Below are 23,559 nucleotides of genomic sequence, written 5' to 3' on the forward strand. Positions count from 1 at the left end.
AATGTCAGAAATTATTGACCTGAGTCCCCCACAGCTCAACATAACAGCATGGCTTTACTTCCTATATTTCGTCTTCATACTTTTCTACTGGATGGATAAGACCAAGGTAAAACAGGACCTGTGTAATAAGAGTTGCAGCTTTTTGGTCTGAGAAGGTCAGTGAAATCCCCTCAGGATACACTTTAGATATATGTAATGATCACATTCTTCATAGGGAATTTGTGCCTGTACATGATTTATATTGATTCTGTTTTGCCCATTCACCTCCTATTCCTTCAACTACTCCTTCCCTCCTTATTTACAAAAGCTTTGTTTCCATTTTTGCCTTTTTTGTTTCTTTTTTTCTTGTCCCTTCCTTCTTTTCCCCCTCCCCATGGCCTTGTTCCCCTTCTCATCTGACTACTGATACCTGTAGCTGTTCTCCCAGGTGTACTAGAATATAATGCCTTGGAGACAGATAGTGAGTCATGGGCATCTTAGCCTGCAGATATTTCTTTCAGGGTCATTCATATGTCCTGAGGGGTCAGAACAGAAGAAAAGTTTAGGAAGGAACAGAATAATGACCCTCAAATGCACGCAGGTTAAGATGTCTGTGATCTGTGACTTGCCCCCTGGCCTCAGGCATTACATTCTAGCGTAAGATAGACAGCAATTATAAGCATTCAGAACTTTCCACTGACTAAAGCTGTCCACAAACATGGTGAGTCACCGTTCCAGGAGAACTTTACCCAGATTCTGCCATATAGACCCAGAGTCATTCACAAAACCTGGAATAATTTTCTTGTCTTAAAAAAAATAAAGTAGAAAAAGTATAATAACCAGCACTGGTTCTCATCTAATTCATGTCAATCTTTCTCAGAAGAATAAAATAAAAAATTAAACATGCAAGATTTTTGAAGTCCATTGAAATATTTATCCAAAAATGATTGAAGCTAGAATGTGTTCTTAAGGGATGCTGGACTCTCCTTACACATGCTACATGGCTCTTAACTGATTCTCAGCACTGTCAATCATTTCAACCTCAGGAGAGGCTAGGAAAGGGCCTGGTTGAATCCACCCACCATCACCATCTGTCTACCTCATGACATGTGACATGAGGCGACCAATCTCCAGAAGATGAAGGATTCACATTTAGTCAAACTAGAAAAGAAAATCCCTTCCAGCAGAGAGTAAAAATATTATAGAACTAGCTCAACACATTACAGCTTTCATTTGAACAGAAAATCAGTGGACAGTAAAATTACCCTTGCCTTGTCTTCCACCAAAAACCAGCTCCTGTCTACCTCATGACATGTGACATGAGGGGACCAATCTCCAGAAGATGAAGGATTCACATTTAGTTAAACTAGAAAAGAAAATCCCTTCCGGCAGAGAGTGAAAATATTATAGAACTAGCTCAACACATTACAGCATTCATTTGAACAGAAAACCAGTGGACAGTAAAATTACCCTTGCCTTGTCTTCCACCAAAAACCAGCTCATTCCATACTGGAAAAAAAAATTGAAAAGAGAAAACACTAATTAGTCTACAAACTGCACATGGGCACTTCTGGAGACCAAGTTCCCCATCACTATTGAGTCCCCGGAAATCACTGCATAAAAGCTTTCAAAGTTATCTCTGCATGGAATGCTGTCATGGACCAGATGACCTCTCATGGTCTGGGGACACTTCCTCCAAGTTTACAGACTTTTCTATCTGGAGTCAGGCTATGGAGAGTGAGTTCACTTTGATCTGCCTCTTCCTCTACAAGCTAATCTCTGCCCCCCTCCCCGACTGTTACCACAGTTCTTACTCCTTTTCCTTTTTGTCTGTCTAGTTCCCATCTTATTTCGCAGAACAGCACTGGGATTTCAGGACTGTACTACTCCCATAATCACAATATCATCAAACCAAAGAAGTTTAAAATATTTAGGTAAAAGTAAAAATGATATCTTCAAACCATGCATAGATTCCACCCACAAAGTGGCTGATGTATAACCTTTGATCATTGCCTTTTCCTTCATGGTGGCCAAAGTACAAATATGTACACAAATAAGACCACTTTTAAAAAGTGTCTTTCAGCAATAACTCCTTCTCAGCTATGTATACTGTGGATCCTGGGGCAACTCGAGAGGTTTTGTGTTATTTATTCTGATCTCCTGTCTGCCTGAAGTTTAGGTATGCTGACCTGTGCAAGTGACAAAATAACAAAGTACACATACAACATAAATTTCAAGTTAATTAGTCACTTTTAAGTCACTATGGGAGCTGACTGTCACAGCAACATATTTCACCCTACAAGTAAGAAAGCCCTTTCTTTCTCACAGTCTTTACCTTGTGGTCTGTGATCTCAGAAGAAGGAGTTGTAAAGTTCATAAGACCACATGCAATATTTTGTACATGTTTATGTGTCTGTATCATTTTCCAAGGAAGAAAAGCTTACTGCACTTTTTATGGCTGTGAGAGTGCATTGGTCCCTATGCATGGATATAGTGTGCCTTTTTTTTATCATTCAAAACTCCTCACAATGCACTGCCCTGACTGGCACTAAGCTATCATTAGCTTATGTGGAGTTCAATAGCCATAGTTACTACAGAATATATTACATTTTGGGTAATTAATGTAAACTATTCTAAATTGGAATGGCATTGTATTTTAATGGGGTTAGTTCAGCTACTGAGCTTATATTTCACCCCAGATTTCTTGGTTTCCCAGTCTGGATCGATTGATTGATTGATTGATTGATTGATTGATTGATTTTTACTGAACTGTTTTATTTTTTATTTTTTTGGTCTGTCCTTTTTTGCTTATTTATTTATTTTCATAATTTTATTGAGAAACAAATAGCAATGAGACAGTTTCAAATCAAATTGGTAGGACAGTTTCAATAATTAACTTACTGCATACGTTCTTCCTAGTGGTTAATTGCTGTACAAGATGCGGACATGATATCCTATTTACAAACACCATTAGAACAAATCACTCTATTCATTAAGAGAATGTAACTATATATTTATCCTAACCACTTTGAATACACAGATACAAAATGGACATTCATCTGTATCCCCCTTTTGTGTTAAGTTCCGTTATTTGAATATTATACATGTGTAAACTCAGCAAAATGTTCTAAGAGTCCAGTAGTCCATAATAGTCCTGGGTTTTCCACTTGTCAGTCTGGATTTATGAAAAACAAAACCCAATGCACAATAATATCTCAGGAAAACATACACATTGTATAAGAAATACAACAAAATTTTTGCCAATATCTAATTAATCTAGCCTACCAGTTTTATTTTTGCTTTCAACTTTTATAAAACATATAGTTGAAATGCCTATAATACATTAAAAATTTCCTGTGCTTACTTTTGACATATTTAGGTAAATGTTGGTATAGATAAATAGATAGATAGATATAGATATAGATATTCATTTTCTTAGTAGCCAAAGCATTTTCATATGTATAATCCACTTAAATTCAAATTTGACAGGATCTAGGATTTTAGAGTGTATCCTGCTTATAAAGTAATTTGGATGCAACCAGCTGAATATTGACTTATGTATCATGTATAGAAGAGGTGAAACAAAGATTATCTATTAAGAAAATGTTGAGCTGGACATTTATTCTGGGGAATCGTGCGCCTGATTTTACAAACTTTACAAAACCTCTTTTTTCTAAAATTATATAGAACCAAGGCTCAGCTGAGTTTCCTTATAATAGCTATTTCACAAATAGCTCAGTGGATTAAAGCATCTAGAAGCAGGCGCAGGGGCCAGGTGTTGGATTCCCCAGGCCTGCCATGACAGCCCTGCCCCCAGGATGCAATGAGACTAAGATTGAGACTAGGCATAGTGGCAAGTGCCTGTAATCCCAGCGCTTGGGAGGCTGTAAACAAGAGAATCACTATGAGTCCTATCTAGTAGTGAGACCCTGAACACCATGTAGACCCTTCCCTAAAATACAGAGGGAGAGAAAAAAAAACTCCAATAATAATAATAATGGCTATTTCAATTATAACATGTTGGAGAGCTGAAATTAACATAAAATCTGTGTTTTTGCATCTTTGATAAATTAAATTAATAAACTGTAACAACAAATTATACATTAAATATGATTAATATCAAATTTAATTTCAAAATCATATACTATATTTTACTTACAACATGAATAATTTATTAACTGGAATCTGACTTCTTTATGTGTGTATATGGCGAATCATACACACACTCACATATATGCATATTCACCAATGTTAAACACTGTAGCACCTTACATACTTTGTGAAAACCCCAGTTTTTGTTATTTAAGGAAAATCTTTGCAACTATATGCTTACAACAAATCCTTATTTAAACTATGTGGAGCTCTATACCATCAAAACTTTCTTTAAACTCTACACTCTAATGAGATGTTTATTTTGAGGGCATTTAAGACACCAAGTAATTCAATGAACTCTTTCTAATATAATACACTAATAACGAGTAATGCCTGAGACTTCCCACATACGCGGTGCTAGTCCAAGCTTGAAAACTTATTTTATCCTCTCAAAAACTCTACGGTAAGGGCTTGCCATTGCTGCATTAAGCAAAGAGGAAACAGAAGCAGAGATTAAACAATGAGAAGCCCAAACTCGCCGCTGATTAGCAACACAGAGTGGGGAGTGAAACTTCACCCTGCGCCTTGGGTCTCCACCCTCCTCTGCTCTGCTTCTACTGAAACAAGGCTTTCTGAACCCCCCAAATAGCTGCCAAATTAAAAAAAAAAAGTTTCTTGCATATTAGCTTTTGTTTCTTTAAAGGTTTTCCAAATATAAAATATTCATGATTTTCTCAAAAAGTGAAGAACATTTTTTCTTTTCCAGTTGAAATGCATCCAGCAGAACTATGATGAATCTCTCTGGATTTCTTCAAGTGAAAATAATGTATTTAGGACCAGGCTTGGAAGTACTTGATTTCACAGATTGCTTGGAGATGTGAGTAAGTCATTATTTGTTAGCTTTCCAGTAATTTAGTTTGAATTTATTGTATTTCTCGTGTGTAAACTTGTTACCAAAGCTTAATAAACAGTTTACAAATCACTTTGCAGTTGGCAGAAATAAATATTAATGAGTCAATTTTTAAGGAATTTAAAGTCAAGTTTTTTCCCTTTTATTTACCCATAAGTAGAAAAGGAGATTTATTTAGAAAAGAATCTACAATTTATTCGTAATAATTGGTGTCGCTCAAAAGTCATGGACTATTTATTACGTGAAATCAAACTATTTGCTTTTTTTAAAAAAACAGTGTTTTTTGATCCTTTACCAAAGAGTTTCACATGCCACAAGCTTAAGTAAAACTTATTACTAAACTGCCTCCTAAATTTTAACTCTTTGAGATATCAAAGTGGAAATTCTGCTCCAGGCTGGCCTTAGCATAGGGCAGAAAACAAGGAAGTCATCCGGCATGCAATGCCAGCTAAGCTGAGACTCTGACCCCATGTGCCCCACTTAAACCATTACTCCGTTTTTGTTTTTTTTTTCAAACAAGACAAAACAGGCTCCAACACTCTTACTAGCTTGCCAAAGACACTAAGAAGTTAAAAAGTATTTGGGAATTGGAAACATGGCTGTTGTCTATAGTCCTGTGCTGTTTCAGTTTTTGAAAAAGGAAAAATAGATCATTGTGTGAACGGATTATAAGGACATAAAAAGATTCTGCAGGCCTCCAAACTAATATAATTAAAATGATCTTGGAAATCTATTTACTTACATACACCAGAAAGCTTTGGCTCAAGGTTTTAAACAGCATGTATGAAAATAATGATCAACTTTGTACTGGCCCTCAGATTTCTTGTGCCTATTTTCCTTTTTGGAGATATGTGATGCAATAACATGGACACTTTATTTCCTGGATCTAAATGTTTATTCCTTATAACTATGAGATACTTGAAAGTACAGTAACTTTTCATACCTCCATTTTGAGTTTATGTCTTTTCTCCTCCTCCTCTTTTTACGGTACCAGAGATTAAACTCAGAACCTTGCACTTGCCAGCAGGCACTTACACTGCTGAGCTATCTCCCCAGCCCAAAATATTTCCAAAATGGTGTTTTACTTTGCATTACTAGGGATCAAACTCAGGACTTTGTGCTTACCAGCAGGGGCATATACTGCAGAGCTATATCCTCAGCCCTATTATGTGCCATCTGACTCACATTTGATTTTCATAAAGAGGTGGTCTAGTATGACTTATACTAGAGGACAGAGGAAAGGGAGAGGGGAAGGACAGGGAAAGCCAGGACTACCAGGTTAAGGCAGGAAGCTTCTGGTTGGGTGGCAACCCAGCTGAATGGGGCTGAAAATAGGTAGTGAAATCCAGCACACCCTCTGCTATCTCAGTGCTGAGTCCACCCAGAGGGGCAATTTCTAACTTGCTTACAGGGATGGTTGAGGATCTGAAAAGACCTGAAGGAAAGGAAGGCGTTAAATGCGGAGATTTTCATTTCCATTTCCATCAGAAAGAAAAGATCTGACATGTAGTGCTCAGGAGGAGAAAATGTACTAATTCAATAAATCAGTGCCAGAGTAGGCAGTTGCATTCAGTTGGTCCTGAGGAATATAATTTTATTTCAGAAGAGCCACCAGCAACATGTCCTGTTTCACAGCATGGCGCATGAGAAGCATTACCACGGGACCCTGTGAATATTTTCAAATGGCTCCCAAAAAGTGTAATTTAAAAAAGAAATCCTCACATCCTTGATTTGATTGTTCCTTTTCAAAAAATATTTAGTCTACTAGAAATAAAACAGCATGTTCATGTTATGTTACATTTGAAAAAGTCATCACACTGTTGCTTGGAAAAATTTTGGAGACTGTAAAGAAATTTCTTGAACATCAACTTATCATACCTTTACTTCATGAAGATACCATGGCATTTTCTATTTTAAAGCCACATCATCAGGCTTTACTGATGAAATTCTAGTAGCCATGCACCTATTTAGTACAGGCACCATCCTAGATGGTTTCTATAAATGCTCACTCCACCCCCCCCCCAAAAAAAATACAAGTTTTGTGTTACTATTTCCTTTTTTCAATGAAGAGATCAAGGTTCAAAGGAACTAAACAACTTGGCTACCTTCTTGTAACTAACTATTGCTGATTTTAGATTTCAATCTATGTTGCTGAGTTTTTTAAATTTATTTTCTTATGGGTACATGTTTGCAGCCCATAATGATCCCGTTCAGCACGGGGGATCTGCGCACGTACATAACACAACTTACTTTTTGCTTCTTGTTCCATTCCCCTCTTGTACTCCAACCTATCTTCCCCTCCCCCTTTATAAAAGCTCTGCTTCTATTTTTTCCTTCAGTTTTTCCTGTAAGTCACTTTTTCTGGCTTCCCCCTTCCATCCCCATCTCTTATTTCCCTTCACATTTGAATGAGTTCTTCCACTTCTAAAATCTACCTTCCATTTTGCCTTTTATTTACACTCTGACTTTCACAGGAGAAACACTATCATACTTAAACAAGTATGCCTGATTTATATCCCTGAAGATTTAAACTGGAGTTTTTGCCAGCTCACTGAATGCTCCGAGAAGTCTATTTAGAGGAAACAGGAAGTTTAGCTGATCAAAAATTTTTATGACATTTGTAAAATGTAATATCTTGAATCAAATATGACAACACATGCACTCTCCTACCACTACCTAAAGTACAAACCTGTTGGGAGACATAATTCTTGAGTCCCTCACAACTTGCATAACCCATTACGTTTACGCAGGTCACGGTTAATGCCGGATTCTGTGAAATCGGACAGGAAGCATGCGGTGCTGCTTACCTGTTCCAGTAACTTGTGTGCATTGATGTGAGCCTGCAGCACAGCGTCACTGACCAGCAAGTGGAAGTTCAGGAGCACATGTTCCACATCGAAAGTGCCGTGCATCGCATTCGACAGCTCTTCCAAGGCCCGGATGTACGTATGCCAGTGTGGGTTAAGCTCGGCCATGTGTGCCAGGCAGCCCCTGGCGACGTTAAGGCAGTATCCCATGCACGGCTTACTGGGAGTCAGGCCCTGGCAGTGCGGGCAGTACTGCATCTTCAGGAAGGCTCTGCTGCACTCTTTGGAGAAGCGCAGATGGTCTGTGGTGTTGATGACTTCAATGGCCAGATTGAGGGCCTGCAGAAACGTGCGGCTGGGCAGCAGCGACCTCCCCATTTGCGCCATCACTCTTTTGGGAATATTGCCAAATGGACGGATATCCTGCTGAGCCATGCGGATACATTGTGCATATTCCAGGGAACCGTCAGTCACACCAGGACTAATGAGATGGTTATAGACCAGAGGAAAAAGACTGTTAAAAAATCTGTTCACGAATTCTTCAGGATTGACATCTGCCCCAAATAAATAAAGTCCCACATCTGTGAAGAACTCCTGAACGGAAGAAGCAGCTTCTAAGGCCATGTTCCTGTAGGTGTTGCAGAAAAGTATGCTGGTGTAGTTTTCTGCTTGTCTGATGAGAGTTTCGAGGGTTTCTGCAACACAGCAAAGGTAAAGGTTGCTCAGGCTGAGCATGCACATTAGAAGCTTCCCCTTCGCTCCAGTTGGCAAAAGTGAGTTCAGAGCCCCCTAACTAATCTTAGGGTCCATCACAAGGCCAAATGTAGTTTTCCAAGGATGTTGGCTGCATGGCAATGGGCATTACCTCACACAAGATTCATAGTAGCATGTTTCTTACAAGCCAAGTCTAGTAAATCCAGAAATCAAAAAATAAGTCTATGTATGGATAGTTTTTTTACTGATCTTATTTTATAATCACTCATAACTCACTAATGATAAATGCATCTCATATCCTGAGTTCATTATTTATAAAAGATGACATTAAATATTTATTTAAATACTGTATTTTTATAGTTTTCTTTCATCTCATTTTCAGAATGTAAGTAGACTACACACTAGTTGCTACAAAGAGAAATTAAATTCTAAACAAATTAACAATTCTTCCACCTTTTAACATGCTCAAACTAAAAGGTAAGTAAGATACTTCATAATTAGACTACCTGCAAATTATCAGACCTCATTAAGCAGTGGGAAAATTATGAGGGATTTTATATGATGATAGTAAATAATAATGACCCCCTTATCAATTATGCTGTGCTGTTCCTGTCATCTTATCTTCAAAGAGTACTGACGAGTATTTTATTTCACACCTAACTTATTGATGCTCTCAAATCTATTTATCCCCAGAAAGAACTGAGAATAATTTATCAGCAAATTAAGGGGGAAAACGTTTAAAATAGGATTGGAGTATTCAGCAAGCTAAAACGATATTGCAAAATGATGGCACTAAACAGCAGTAAGTTACCTTGGATATACTAGTAATTATATTTTATCATTAACCCAAATAATGACACCAGGATTGTATCACCATGTAATTAATTATAAAATAGAATCAATAAAATTATCTCCCAGGACACTGATGTTGTAGTTATTTTTAATTAGGCTGTAGAAGACCACATCATAATTCAGTATTCAACTCACCAGGTACATTATACAAAGAAAGGAAAAGACTGTAGAAAAAAAAATAAAATGAAATAATAAAAGCAAGATTCAGGAAAAGCTGCTAATGAAATAGAACTGGATAATAATTTGTTACATCATTTTCACAGAAACAAAAGAAAACAAGCAGCAAGAGAAACCTCATTTTTAATAAGAAGCACAGATGAATTCAATCTCATGAGTTTTCGTTTGGCTCTGTCTGTGACTCCTTCCTGCTGGGCTCCAGGCTTTAGGGTGATATAACGAGGGGCGTCCATCCCACAACCACGGGCAGCAAAGTGTAAGGCCACTACAGATCTGCTAGAGCACGGGGCCTGGAAAGTCTGGAGACACAGCAGGACTCTTGTGTGTCTATGCTTTGCCAGTGAACACTGGGCCCACAGACGTGCTCGCCCTGCAGCCTGGGGTTTGGACATCCCATATCTGGCTTGGCAACACTGAGTGAAGAGGAATTGTTAGGCTGTATGTAATTATAAAGTGCAGTAAGTACGTACATATAACAAAACTTAAGATTCGTTGTCTTTTATCATAGTCACGCCCAACCTGGGGGAACATGTCTTCATCAATGACTCCATAACAGAAAATGAATCAAAATGCAAAAGAATATCAATGAGATGGTATCTGAATGCTTCAGTTGAGATTCACTGCTCTGCCAAGTTTGCTAGCATTAACACCCAGCTGCCAGCAACTGGCCTGATCACTGGACGCATGAGAGAAAACACAGATTTCTAGGCCCCTTCTAACTTGGAAGGTCTTTCTTTCTTTTCCTTTTTTTCTTTGAAGGTCTTTCTTGATCCAGGAATCTATATTTGCTGAGCAACCCAGGTGATTCTTTTGACACAGCCAATGAGGCATACTGTAGCTGCAGATACAGAAAAATGTTCCCTCTGCTCTTAAGAGGGTGGGTCGCAAATCGACCAATTCTGTGAAACCTAAATTGCACTGCTATGGATTGAACCAAAACTTAACACTTATATTTTGCACCATAGTAAGGCTCATTTTCTTCATCTGCATGTGGGTAGCTATTGTTGGGTCACAAATGATTTTATTTATCAATAACAGCTAAAATGTAAAGTTTCAGAGTAACAGATTTATTAAAATTAACAAGGCTGGTTTCAAAGTATCCCTGTATCGCACACATTCTTACATGCTTTCCAGTCGGCTTCTAGGGTGGGTGCTATCATGTGTTCATGCAATTAACGTCTGCCTAGTATTCCTTCTGGAATGAACTTTGAATGTTGCTGACTCTGGAAATACAAACATTCTAACCAGTTTCTGTCAACTCTAAATGATGCTTAAATATGCATTCTTTAAAGTGACCATATTACTGAGATATAACTGGGTTTTTTTAAAGGTATTTAATACAGAGTCTACAGGGTCTCACTACACAGATCTGACTCGTAATGATCCTCCTGCTTTCAGCCTCCCAAGCGCTGGAATTACAGGCACGTGCCACCATGCCCAGTCTCAATTGCCATCTCATCGCACCTCAGGGGTGGGGCCGGCATGGCAAATATCAGGGCATCGAACCCCAGTCCGGGCAGCTGTCTAATCAGGAGCTTTAATCCACTGAGCTATCTGGCTGGCCCTAAATATGCATTCTTTTACTTATTTATTAATTTTTTGGTGGAACCAGGGATTGCACTCAGACCCTTGTGCTTGCCAGGGAAGCACTTATTCTACTGAGCCATCTCCCTGGCCCTGCATTCTTTTAAAAGTCAAAACTAGGCTGCTTTGTATGTATCCCAAACCAGTAAGTTAAAATATAGTGACTATGAAACATACAGAATTTATCTTTCAGTAACCATAAATATGTTTTTAATTTATTTAAGTAACCATAAATATGTTTTCATTTTGTGAAAATGAAATTATTAGATAATACATTTGATACTTGGAAATATCTATTCAATATAAAAATTAATATAGTATTTCCAAATATCATTATTTCTTTCCAAAGTCCACTCACACTAACCATAATAAATTAATTCTAATTATTCACTGAGTTTACAATTTAAAAATATATTTTTGTCCAAAGTCTAATGTTATAAATGTGTTTTATGTTTAAGTGCCTGCTTAAACGAAGGAAGCAGTCAGTCTCTGGGAGCGGTGGTTCAATTCCCAGAGACTCAAGGCAAACCAGGCCAGCGCTGGAGGCGATCTGGAGCCGCCAAAAAAAAAAAAAAAAAAAAAAAAAAACCCTTCTGCATTTAACCTCTGACAGGACAAAAAAATAAATAAATAAATAAATAATTTTTTAAAAAGAAAAAAAAATGGAAATAGAAAGAAGCAGTCAATGCTCTAATTAGCTTCGTCTCCTTTTTTTTTCAATTGTTTGTACTTTTTTCTTTTCTTAATTTCTTATAAATTGCTCCAGTTTCTTCTTCTTCCAATATCTGGTAATATGAATAGCTGGTTGCAAGACAATACCATGTATTACAACAAATACTGTGAAATTCATATTACTTTGTTAAGTAAAATTCTGTATGAGTTGTCTAAAATAAAATAAAATAAAATAAAACAAAAATAAATGTGTTTTAATTCAGACTAGTCTTCCTCTGATTAGGTCTTATTCTTTTCGGAAGCAAAATGAACAAACATCTCACCAGTCAGGGAGACAGCTCAGTGGACTAAGCACCTGCCTGCAAGCGTAGGACCCAAATTCGATCCCAGGTACCACTTGCCTTGCCAGCCTCACACTGAACCAGCCACCAAGATCAGGCACGGTGGCCCATGCCTGTAGTCCCACTGCTGAGGAGGCTGCGACAGGAGGATTACTACAAGCCCGAGCTGCATAGTGAGACCTTGGACTAAATAAATAAATTATAAAAAGATCATAGTCATGAAATTTTAAAACTTCATATAATATACGTAAGTTTAGCTTTCATAACTGTGTTTTGATTTTGTTAACTTAGCAGGAGAGACTACATGTTTTTCAAGTATTAACATTCTTATGATATTTTGAATGTCTAAACAAAAATAGATTGTAAAAATAGGCTTATTGTGATAGCTATTCAATATGCTACTATCTTATCAGTATTTAAAGATACATTTAATGTTAATATGTGTTAAATTTAATGTTGCAACATTCCACTTAACTGGACTATGCAAACATGTTAGGTGTGTATTTATTTGTGATCATAAAAGTTTCTTAAATTCAATCACAGAAAACTATAAACTCCTATTGCTCTGGATACACACTATTTTTGCACTTAAGGGTAAGCATGGGGCCAGCAAGATAGCTCAGCAGTCTAAAGTGCCTGCTTAGGCAAGCTTAGCCAGGTGCAAGGGACGTGGCTTGGTTCCCAAACCACAGGCCTTGCCAGCCCTACCCTAAGGGCAGAGCGGAGCCAGCCAAAAAAAAAAAAAAGAGGGTAAACACAATTTTGTGAATTTTTAGTCTTGATTTCCTCATAAAATTTTAATACATGAACACACCAAAATTAACAATTTAGAATCCAAATCACTTATTAATTTTCTTAATAATTTTAATGTAAAAGTGGAGAAAATCAGGAATCATATTTACTAAAATTAGTTGCCCTCTGATCGTGTTTATCAATGAGTTGAGTAAACATTTCTGGAAATAACATTATAATATTAGCAAGAATTTAAACATTCATAATAGTTATCAAATGAAAATGCTGTTCAAAAAAATAATCCACAGGTACAATCAGTTTTTATTAATCCAGGGTAAATTAGGTGCTGTCATTTGCCTATCTAATTATTAAAGAAAAAGTTTAAATGCATAACAAGTGACCCCCAATTAAATCATACAAGCAGTAGCCATCTACACATGTGCTAAAGATAAAGCATTGAAAATAAATATTTCCCAGGTTTGCTTAAGGGACTTAGGGAACAACATATAAAAAAAATACTTCTACATGTTTGTCATTGATAATTTCAATAAGTTTTTCTTTTAGGAATAGCAGGTTAAATCTATCAAAACAGAAAAATTTCCAGCTTCACTCTGAATGCCTGAGTCACAATTGAAATGAAAGGCTCTAATCTATTTGAATAAAAAATTATAATATTTCTCATTGTAATGGAAAATTTATTTAATCCATAAATAAAACTGCTTTTGTATAATCTCACTAAAAAGTGAAATTGGCATGAAGTTCTCACATTTCTAAGTATCTATTTCAATTGTCAATATTAACATTCTGTGAAAATTTCAAGACAAAGCACAAGATGAGAAGCATTATTTCAACTTTTTAAAACTTTATTCCTTTGCAAACTTTTTATCATACAGAAAAGTGATCACTGACCCTGGACTTATGAATTTCTGCTGGAGGTAAAACTAGGTGGTAGTGATTTAAAATTCAATTTAACAAATTGCAAAGTCAGTAAAGATTCCTATGCAAGTACGATTTTACAGGGGGCGAAACTTAGTATTTATAGGGCTTTTATGGGTTTAAAGATAAAAATTGACTCCAAAAGTAATGATCATGAAATAACAGTTATAGTAACTTCTCCACCGTGACACGAATAGACATTTATGATTCTTATAATACATTTTTGTATTTTTGATTTGTGAACATTTTAAAATAGAAAATATTAAGCATCCATATCAATTTAGTGTCATAGACAGCTTCAAACATAACAATGAAATAAATGAAAAATTCAAATTATATCAACCATAGATAATCAGATGATTTTACAATGTATATATAGGTTTAATAGACATTTTCAAAGGCAAATTATATTTTTGCTCATTACAACTCTTAGGTCATAGACCTTGTTACTGCACCAGCTATTGCACGGTTACTGTGCTACTTCAAAGCTACTTTGAGTATGACATGGGGTGTTCCATGCATTAAATGACAGAAAGATAGAGAAGAGATCACATGAAAAGTTATTTCTCAGTTTTCATTGCCCCATATATTATAATAAATGACCACACCATCTAGCTTTAAAAAATGCTTGCCATGATTTTAATAGCAACACATTTAACAGCTCATCCAATCATCAGCATCCCATTACAGCCATGCTGAAGATATGTATATTTAAATAAAAGAAATAATTTTGTATTTTTCTAACCTAGATGTGATTATGCTGAATTCATCTCATTTATTTGCACATTGCCTCACCTTTTTTTCAGAAAGTAAAATGTATAATAAAATTTCTCCGGAATATTAATTTAACGACATATTTTAATGTTAGGCAGTATAATTTATATTATAATTCTTCAGAAATTAGTCATCTATCCAAGTAAATAGTGAGATATTAATCTGTATCTCTGAAAATTAGCATGTTGGTAGTTAATCTAGTCTGCTAAGAGAAGCACTGCATAGCAAAATGCTTTCTCAAGTTTTCTTTACCCTCATTTCTCTCTTCATTAATTTGAGCATCATAATGCATCACATTTATTTCTAATATAGCTTTATAATCATTTATGTTCTAAAAATCAATATAGATTTTAGTATAAATTTCAACTCAATTAAGCATGTATGTAACACAAAATCAGTGCTGAACAGCAAACTGCAAATTATTTCACAAATTATTGTAGGGTAAAGCTTTTAAATCAGATTCCTTCATAGACTTTTAAGAAAAACTAAAATACAATCCAGAAATAGAAAACAGCATATAGAACAGTTGTTGACTAACTTAAATAACCATCTATTTTCAAAAAGAACAAGTAAATCAAAACCCTTTATTGGTGCGTCTCCTTCTCCTTTGGTTTTTCCTATTTTTAGTTAATTTCACATTTTAACATATGGGTCTTGTTTACTTAATTAAATAAAAGCTTCATTCTATTTCATAATTCCTGCCTTTATTTTCATTTTTTTTTGACCCATAAAAAAAATAAAATGATCTGTACTTTTGTTTCTGTTGTCACCTTGTTTATCTCAGAATTAGTCCTTCATTTAGGTACTCAGGGTAGTAGGAAAAAGTGTACCAGCAAGGAAATGAATAAGGGCACAAAAGACAGCAAATAAACAGCGAGGTATGAAATACTGTTTCACACAACTCTAGGTCCATTTGTCCATAACCCATTCATTAAAAGATAATCAAATTAAATCAACTGATTAACCTTATGGCCAACAGGAAATTGTGTAAATTTAGCGAATATCTCTAACCTACATATAATATTGGTTTCTGTGACAAATTTTAAAATGTACTTAGGCAAATTGTTTGAGGGAAAATGCTTTACGGATAGGCCGTTTTAGATAAAATGACCAAGAAAAGGATTTCTGAGGAAGCAACTCCTGGGCAGAGACTTCTGGGAGGAAAAGAGCCAGCCTTGGGAGGCGAGCGGCTCCTGCGCGCACAGAAAGTGGAATCCGGGGCCAGGAGGCCCGAGGAAGCTGGGGACTTGGAGGAAAGCGGGAACGCGGGCCACGGGAGCCCAGCTGGAGGAGGGGAGAAAGGGGAAGGAGGAGCAGGAAGGGCCTCGAGGACCTCGCACTGAGACAACATACGTGGGGTGGGAAGCTACCAGACAGCTCTGAAAATGGGCTCCTTGGGATCTGGTCTGCGTCTTCACGAGTGGCAGCAGCTGCGCTGTGGAGAGGGCAGTGTTGGGGCAGGGGCAAGTGAAAGCAGGGAGCCAGCTCAAAGGCTATGAAAACAGTCGGGTTGACCGGTGTGGCGGGATGCACTGTAGTACTGGAAGAAGGAAAAAGAAATAATCACGTTGCACAAGTGCGTGGAAATCCAGCCCATCGCACATGCTGTTGTACGGTTGGGGATGTAGGGACATGGACCGAGGGAGACTGGCTGCACGGGCTCAGCCGCTACATGCGCAGTGGTGTCCTTAAAAGGGACAGGAAGGCCGTTGAGGATGCTGCTTGCCAGTGACAGCGCGCCTCCGCGAATGAGAGCACACAGCAGCACAGGAGCCAGGGCGACGCATGGACAACTTCTTAGGAACGCTGAATACAGTGGAGTCAGGGAAACAAAGTGGACACTGGAAACAAAGTTTTGCGATTTTTGGAGGAGGGAGAATTTACCAGATGATCAGGTAGCAATAAATTAATGCCCAAGCAGGGAAAGTAGGAATTGTTGGAAGAAAAACCAAGAAGAAGCAAAAGGGCGTGATCCAGGGAGCTGGTGAAGATGAGAATATGGCACACTGTAGAGTCAAGAATGATGACCAAATATCTCAGTGGACTAAAGCTCCTGCAAGCAGGGGCCAGGGGTTCGATCCTAGGGCCTGTCGTGTGGACCCCAGCCCTGCCTCCTGGGCAAGCTGAGACTGCAACTGAGACTGGGCGTGGTGGCGCATGCCTGTAATCCCAGCTCTTGGGAGGCTGTAAACAGGCGGACCTCTACAAGTCTGATCTAGTAGTGAGACCCTGAACACCCTGTAGACCCTTCCCTAAAGAAGGCCATAGAGGTGAAGAGGAAGTGAGTGCAGTAAGGAAAGGCGAACTTGGTAAAGAGACATGATCAGAAACCTGGTAAATGGCAGCGTGCAAGGCCATAGGGTAGGACAGACTGTGGTCCAAGGAACACCCCTGCTCAACCACAGAGGGTACCTGCCTCACTTCCTTGTTGCTGCCAATACAAATTGCCACAATGTGATGTTTTCGGCACCAGAAATTAGCAATTATTCTTGGTGCCAAAATCCAATCTTAGCATCTCGAGGCCAAAATCTAAGTGCAGATGGACTACACTTCCTCCAATAGTTCTAGAGGACAGAGTTTATTCCCTTCTTCCAGCTTTTAGAGGCCTTACAGTTGTCTGGTTTATGCCACATCGCTCCAGTCTGCATCTCCAGTCACAGTCTTCTTCTGACTCTGGGTGAGTGAGTATTTGCATGTGTGTGCATGAAGTCTCCTTGTGTGACCTCTTTTAAAGACCATTATACATGAGTTGAGAATGGGCCATTTGGGGGTAAGTGTATGTCAAAATAAAACAAGATAAAATTGTATATCACTGAACAAAATTCAGCGGTCACTCTTAATTTAGTATACTAAGACATCATATGGAATAATCAAATTAGCTATTGAAGTTGTCCTCAGTTTTAAAAACTAACTCACATTAATATGATGAAAATAAACGAAAAGAATAAAGAGGGAATTAACAATAGGTCTTTTCAGACCTACTCATAGATTGATCACTTGAATTGATATATTAATTATTTCAAGTTCAAGGTACTTTAGAAACTATAGCTTCGTTTCATTGCCTTTCTTCCATGTGCAGCAGTGATATTGTTGGGGGAGGGGTATTCTTCCTGTACTGAGAATACAAAGTAGCGTAATCACTTATAGAGTGGTAATTGGAGAACAATGAACCTGAATAAACAAACTCTGGAGTAACCCCTGCTGCTCACTAGGATATACATTGCCCCACACGTTACTCAAGGTAATAGTTCTAGAATTTACTAGCCTAGGCTAAAGAATCATTTGTTCTCTTGATATACAGGAAAGCAATTCTCTAGATGAAATGAATCCAGATGAGTTCATGTTCTCTAAACAGAAAAATGGATGTTAGGAACAACAGAGGAGGATATAGTTCTGATGGAAAGAAGGATTCTGAGAGAGGGACAGAAAGGGCACCCGATTGGCCGGCCAATGACTCTGCCTTTCTAGAGATATTTATAGAGCAATTCCATGGCATGAGGTGGGTCCAACGTGGAAAATACGAAGACTCACAGGTGGGCCTGGGGTGGGACAGAAATATGGTCAACCAGTTGCCAAGGTAAATGGATTCAATCAGGATCAAATAGGGAAGCAAGTCGCAGAGCAAGTGGACATGAACACAGAACAGGGACTTTTCCTGTAGGGACTGGGTCTGTGACTTGTCCTGGCTTCCTCAAGGTGATAGAGACCCAGTTAGAGCATCAGTCCCAGAGATATACCCTTAGGGAGTTATGTGGGTACATTTGTTTCATCTTTTGCCTTGCGGGCTGGCCCACAGCTGTGGTGCTTGTCTTTTCCATTTGCAAGGAGTCCCATCTTCAGCACTGGCTCCTTCAAGGGCCTAACCCTGGCTGGCTACCTATAATATTTCTAACTCAGCTGCCTGCAGTGTTCTTATTCCTTTACTATTGTTCTTGTCTAAAAAGCATCATACATTGGTCATATCTTTGGATGTCTTTCTCTTGTGAAGAGTGTACATGTAATTTAAAATGACTAAACCTTCCATGTTCTTGTTAATTAGTTCTTATATTGGTTTCCTAGATCCAATAAAAGAACCAGCATTAAAACTAAAGGGGGCAGCAAGGACCACCACTCATCTACAACAGAAGACCTGTGTGTGCTATGCCGAAGCTGAGTGGGCTGAGAATTTCTTATAGTTTGGAATTATGAACTGCCAAAAGTATCCTAACCTTCAGGAAAGAAGATGCCACTTGCATTCCTTAGCCTTGAACAAATTGCTGAGAAATAAATACTCTGGCTCTTCTATCACCCCCAACAAAAAATTGTATCAGAAAAGAATAAGAGTGAACCTGCAATGGTATTAATTTTAGTTAGAACAAGAAGGTGAACTGGGCATGGTGGCATGTGCCTGTAATCCCAGCTCTTAGGAGGCTGTAAACAGGCAGATCACTATGAGTCTGATCTAGTAGTGAGAACCTGAACATCCTGTAGACCCTTCCCTAAAAGGCAAAAAGAAAGAAAGAAAGAAAGAAAGAAAGAAAGAAAGAAAGAAAGAAAGAAAGAAAGAAAGAAAGAAAGAAAGAAAAGCTCATTTTAAAGAAATGAGGACAAATGCAAGGCTCCTGGTTAAGGTGCATAAATTCCACTAGAGAATTGCAGCAGACCTGAGTAGGTGGGGAGAGGCAACTGATTAGTTCAGACTATTGGTTGTGCTGAGCTTGGGAATGGCTCAGAAGTTCCCACTAACCCCTTTCTAACTACAGGTAAGGGCTTCTCCTCAAGAGTCCAGAATCCCAGTTGCTCCAGCCCAGGAGGGAAGAGGCTGAGGCCTGCATGCTGTTGCTAGCACTGACAGCACTAAAGTTTCTCCATATCTGCTCAAGCCTCCATGTCAGATGTTGCTGATTTGCTTCTCCTCCAGATGAGTGAAAGTTTTACTTCTTTCACTGGGTTCTCTGTGAAAGACGTATGAGAACTTGTACTGTAATGTCATGTAACTCAGTAGTGTCCCAAATTTTCTGATCAAGGAGATTATGGGGCCAAAGAGGAAAGTGATCGATGATGTAAAGTGTACCTAAGGAGAGTCACATGGAGAGAAAACATTCTCTCAGGCTTTCACAGAGAGCACAGTGGCCAAGCAATGACTGTGACTCATCCACATGGCTGACACTGACAAAGGTTCTACAATCTGAGGTACAGGATCTCAGGATAAATCCTGAGGGGATTTCACTGACCTTATCAAACGCAAAAGCTACAACTCTTGTTGTGTAGGTCCTGCTTTACCTTGGTCTTAACCATCCAGCAGAAAAGTATAAAAATGAAATAAAAGAAGTAAAGCCATGCTGTTATGTTGAGCTGTAGGGGACTCAGGTCAACAATTTCTGACATTGCCAGTAAAGCTGAAGACCCAATACTATTATGGGCTACTGGGCTCTTTTAGAATATTTTGCTGAGTTTAAACACCTATAATGTTCAAATAACGGAACTTAACCAAAAAGGGGGATACAGATGAATGTCCATTTTGTATCTGTGTATTCAAAGTAGTCAGGATAGATATATAGCTACATTCTCCTAATGAATAGTGATTTGTTCTAATGGTGTTAGGATATCATGTTCGCATCTTGTACAGCAATTAACCACTAGGAAAAATGTATGCAATGTGTTAATTATTGAAACTGTCCTACCAATTTGATTTTTTAAAAAAAGAAGAAGAGGGCATGGACATTGTGTGAGTTCTACACCCCCAGCCCAGGGCAGCTTATTCATAATCTAAGGAGGGGAGAGAGGCTGGCTAGAAGCTGCGGCTGCTGCCCTTCCGTTTGCTCTTCACTGTTTTCTGCTGCCATAAACTGCTGGCCTCTGCCACGTGCCAATCTGCCTGGGAACCAACCGAGTATAGACTAAAACCTCTACTGACGGTGAGCTAAGTAAACCTTTATTTCTTAATTTCGGATGTCGGGTATTTTGTCCCAGCAATGAGTAGACAGTTACTTTTCTCTCATCACTGGGACAAAATACCTGAACCCGAAATTAAGGAAGGAAAGGTTTACTTAGCTCACAGTTTGTGGGGTTTTCAGTCCATAATAATGCAGGGTGGCATAGCACAGGGGCAACAGTCCGAGGCAGCAAAAGTCATCAAAACCAGCAAGAGCAAAGGGGGAGGGGCTTCTTTTCCTCCCTTATATCGTAAGCAGGCTACTCCTCCGGGCCTGAGTGTTGTACTCGTGCCATCTCTGTGCCCTTCTCTTGCACAGGATGAAGATATTTGCAAAATAAACACCCTGGATCTCTGCTAAATGGCTTAAACTTCTAAACTTCTCAAGTTGACACAATGTACCAACCATCACACATATCAACCTCTATCCCTTTTACCAACTATTCTCTGTTTTCTAAGCACCTTTCCAACTTCGTTCTTCTGAGCACTAACATCAGGCCTCTTGGCATCAAGATTCAGGGTCTGAAGCCTGCATTTCCAATGTCTAATTAGTCACCGATAATTATTCTTTTAAATTTTTCTCTTAATCTTTCATCGCTAGAAGATTGACACTTATCTCACCAATTTGGAAGACTACTAAGAGGGCTCCTGCTGATTTTTGAGCTCATTTGTTTCTCTCCAATTCTGAACATGTGAAATGTTTCTATTATTTTCACCTGTTTATGTAAGCACATTGTTCACTCCAGGAGTAAATCCAAACCTCATATAATTGAGGAAGCCAAGAGCATTTTGTATGCATGATGAAGTCTCTAAAACACACCTACACTGATAACCAGAAGCTAGAATGCAGTTTTCTTAACCAGCACGTGGCATTCTAAACTGAAATGAATTAACTGGCTTATCATTCCTCTAACTACATAATGATAACTAACCACAATCTTTCTTTAAAAGTCAGTTCTATAAAATCCATAGATGTACAAAACAAAGTCTCTAGCTAAAAATTTTAACATCCTCTAAGGAACTATACTGATTTAGTTTCCTTGACTATAATTAATCTTTTATTATATGAATTCATGACAAGTCATTTTGATCATATGTATCATTCTGTGAATTCTCATTAATTCACTGGCTCTTCTAAGCACCCATAAATTTTTACAATTTTTTCCCAAGAACAATATATTCATATGTATTACTGCTTCTTAAATCTCCCTTGTGTTATGGCTGTTGGAATAATTTCTAACAGTATCATATTTAAAATACATCTGCCTCTATTAGCTCTATAGTAATAGCAAAGAATTTCACTGAACCACAGAAGTATATTGTCTAAGTCATATAAACTTGTACTAATATTGATGAATTCTTACTACCATATGCTTTGACATATGACAACTGAGAATAAATAAACTACTTTGATTCCACTCAGGAAACAATTGAACAACCTTATCATGGTCCTAAATACCTGCTGGGTCACACTGCCAATGGGCATGCTTGTGTGTTGGTTAGTTACAATGTGGCAAACAGAAGGAAATTAAAGTATTTGGCCTAAAGTTACAGACAGCTTGATAAATGTACTGTTCTTACCTTCACAAGAAAGAACCTTCTTCAGAAAGTAGGCAATCTTTTAGACCATTGAATTCTTTCCCAATAGCAGGAGGAAAACTTGCAATACTTTCTGATAGTTGTAATAGGTTATAAAGCACAAAATCAATCAGAACAGGAAGAGTTCGTCTTACTACAACCTCCATTCCCACTCTCATGGCTGTTAACAGACTGTACTGCAACAGTAACACAGTCAAAACTAGAAGGAATAGGGTGTAACAACTATGGGATTGAGCCATAGAATGACAGCTGTCCATTCTAAATTCACAAGAAATCTAAATTTAAAATCAAAGTGCTGCAAAGACATGACATTGAGGAATGAACATTTCAGATAACTATTAATTCAAAGACATTAAATTATAAAAAATTTTTGTGGACATCTCCCAATCAAAAATAAATTGTGTACCTTGTGTAAAAGATTTAAAACAAGAGGCAGAAAGGGGAAGGACAGTAGGACAAATGGAAAAATAGAAATCAGTTATACTATTAGTGTCTCTTAGATCATTTAAAATGAAGGTTTGTGCTAACATCAATTGAAGAAATTTTAATGCCTATATCTTGTACCCTGAGCAAGATATATTGTTACTTTAAAAATAACAACATATAATGCAATGAGCCGGCCAAATAGCTCAGCATATTAAAGTGCCCACAAACAGGCGCAGGGGTCAGGCATTCAATCCCCAGGTCTGCCATGGCAGACCTACTCCCAGGGCACACTGAGATGGCAATTGAGACTGGGTGTGGTGGCATGTACCTGTAATCCCAGCACTTGGGAGGCTGTAAACAGGCTGATGACTATGAGTCTATCCTAGTAGTGAGACCCTGCACATCCTATGGACCTTTCCCTAGAATACAAAAAAAATAAAAAATAAAAAATAATATATATATATATAGTATTAACTATTGCTATTATATTATTTCATTATGAAATTTTGTTTTATCTTTTTACATAAAAAAACAAGAGTAGAACACCACATTGCTGCAATTTTCCTGAACAAGGTCAAAGCATTTGGAATATCACTGTATTAGCAATGAAAAAGAACTTGACAGATTAAACTAATTTTCATCTCCCAGATATCTCCATAACTAGCTCTGCAGTCAAGTCTTTCTTCTGTTAAACCAAATTTAAAAAAAAAAACAAATTAAAAACCTTTCTCAGGGTTCCAAAGTTGTATTTAATAGTCAAACCACAGGGTTTTGTAGCTAATACACCAAATTACATAAAATTAGAGATAAAATTTATTTCTTTTTGGTGGTGCCAGGGACCAAACTTAGGAGCTTGTGCTTGCCAGGCAAGCACTTACTCCACTGAGCTATCTCCCAAAATATGAATTATTTTGTTGGAAATGAATATTAGTTCACATTACAAAACTAATTAAAAAGGAGAAAGCATCAAAAATATTTAAAAAGTAGAAAGCATCATTTAGGGAGGTGCCAAGTAATATAGAGCTTTGGACTGGGGAGATAGCTCAGTGG

General features: G+C 37.8%; 1 protein-coding gene across 1 annotated transcript in view; it reads right to left on the reverse strand.

The window, feature by feature from the left end:
• Positions 1-23,559, reverse strand: part of Gpc5 (glypican 5) — an 863,449-nt gene that overhangs the window by 511,548 nt on the left and 328,342 nt on the right. Inside the window, exon 3 of the mRNA XM_004626298.2 lies at positions 7,789-8,483. Coding sequence (XP_004626355.1) covers positions 7,789-8,483 — 695 coding nt within the window. The remainder of the gene's footprint in view (positions 1-7,788; positions 8,484-23,559) is intronic.

The sequence above is a fragment of the Octodon degus genome, unplaced genomic scaffold (genome assembly GCF_000260255.1).
Source record: "Octodon degus isolate 3935 unplaced genomic scaffold, OctDeg1.0 scaffold00013, whole genome shotgun sequence".
Lineage (NCBI taxonomy): Eukaryota > Metazoa > Chordata > Mammalia > Rodentia > Octodontidae > Octodon > Octodon degus.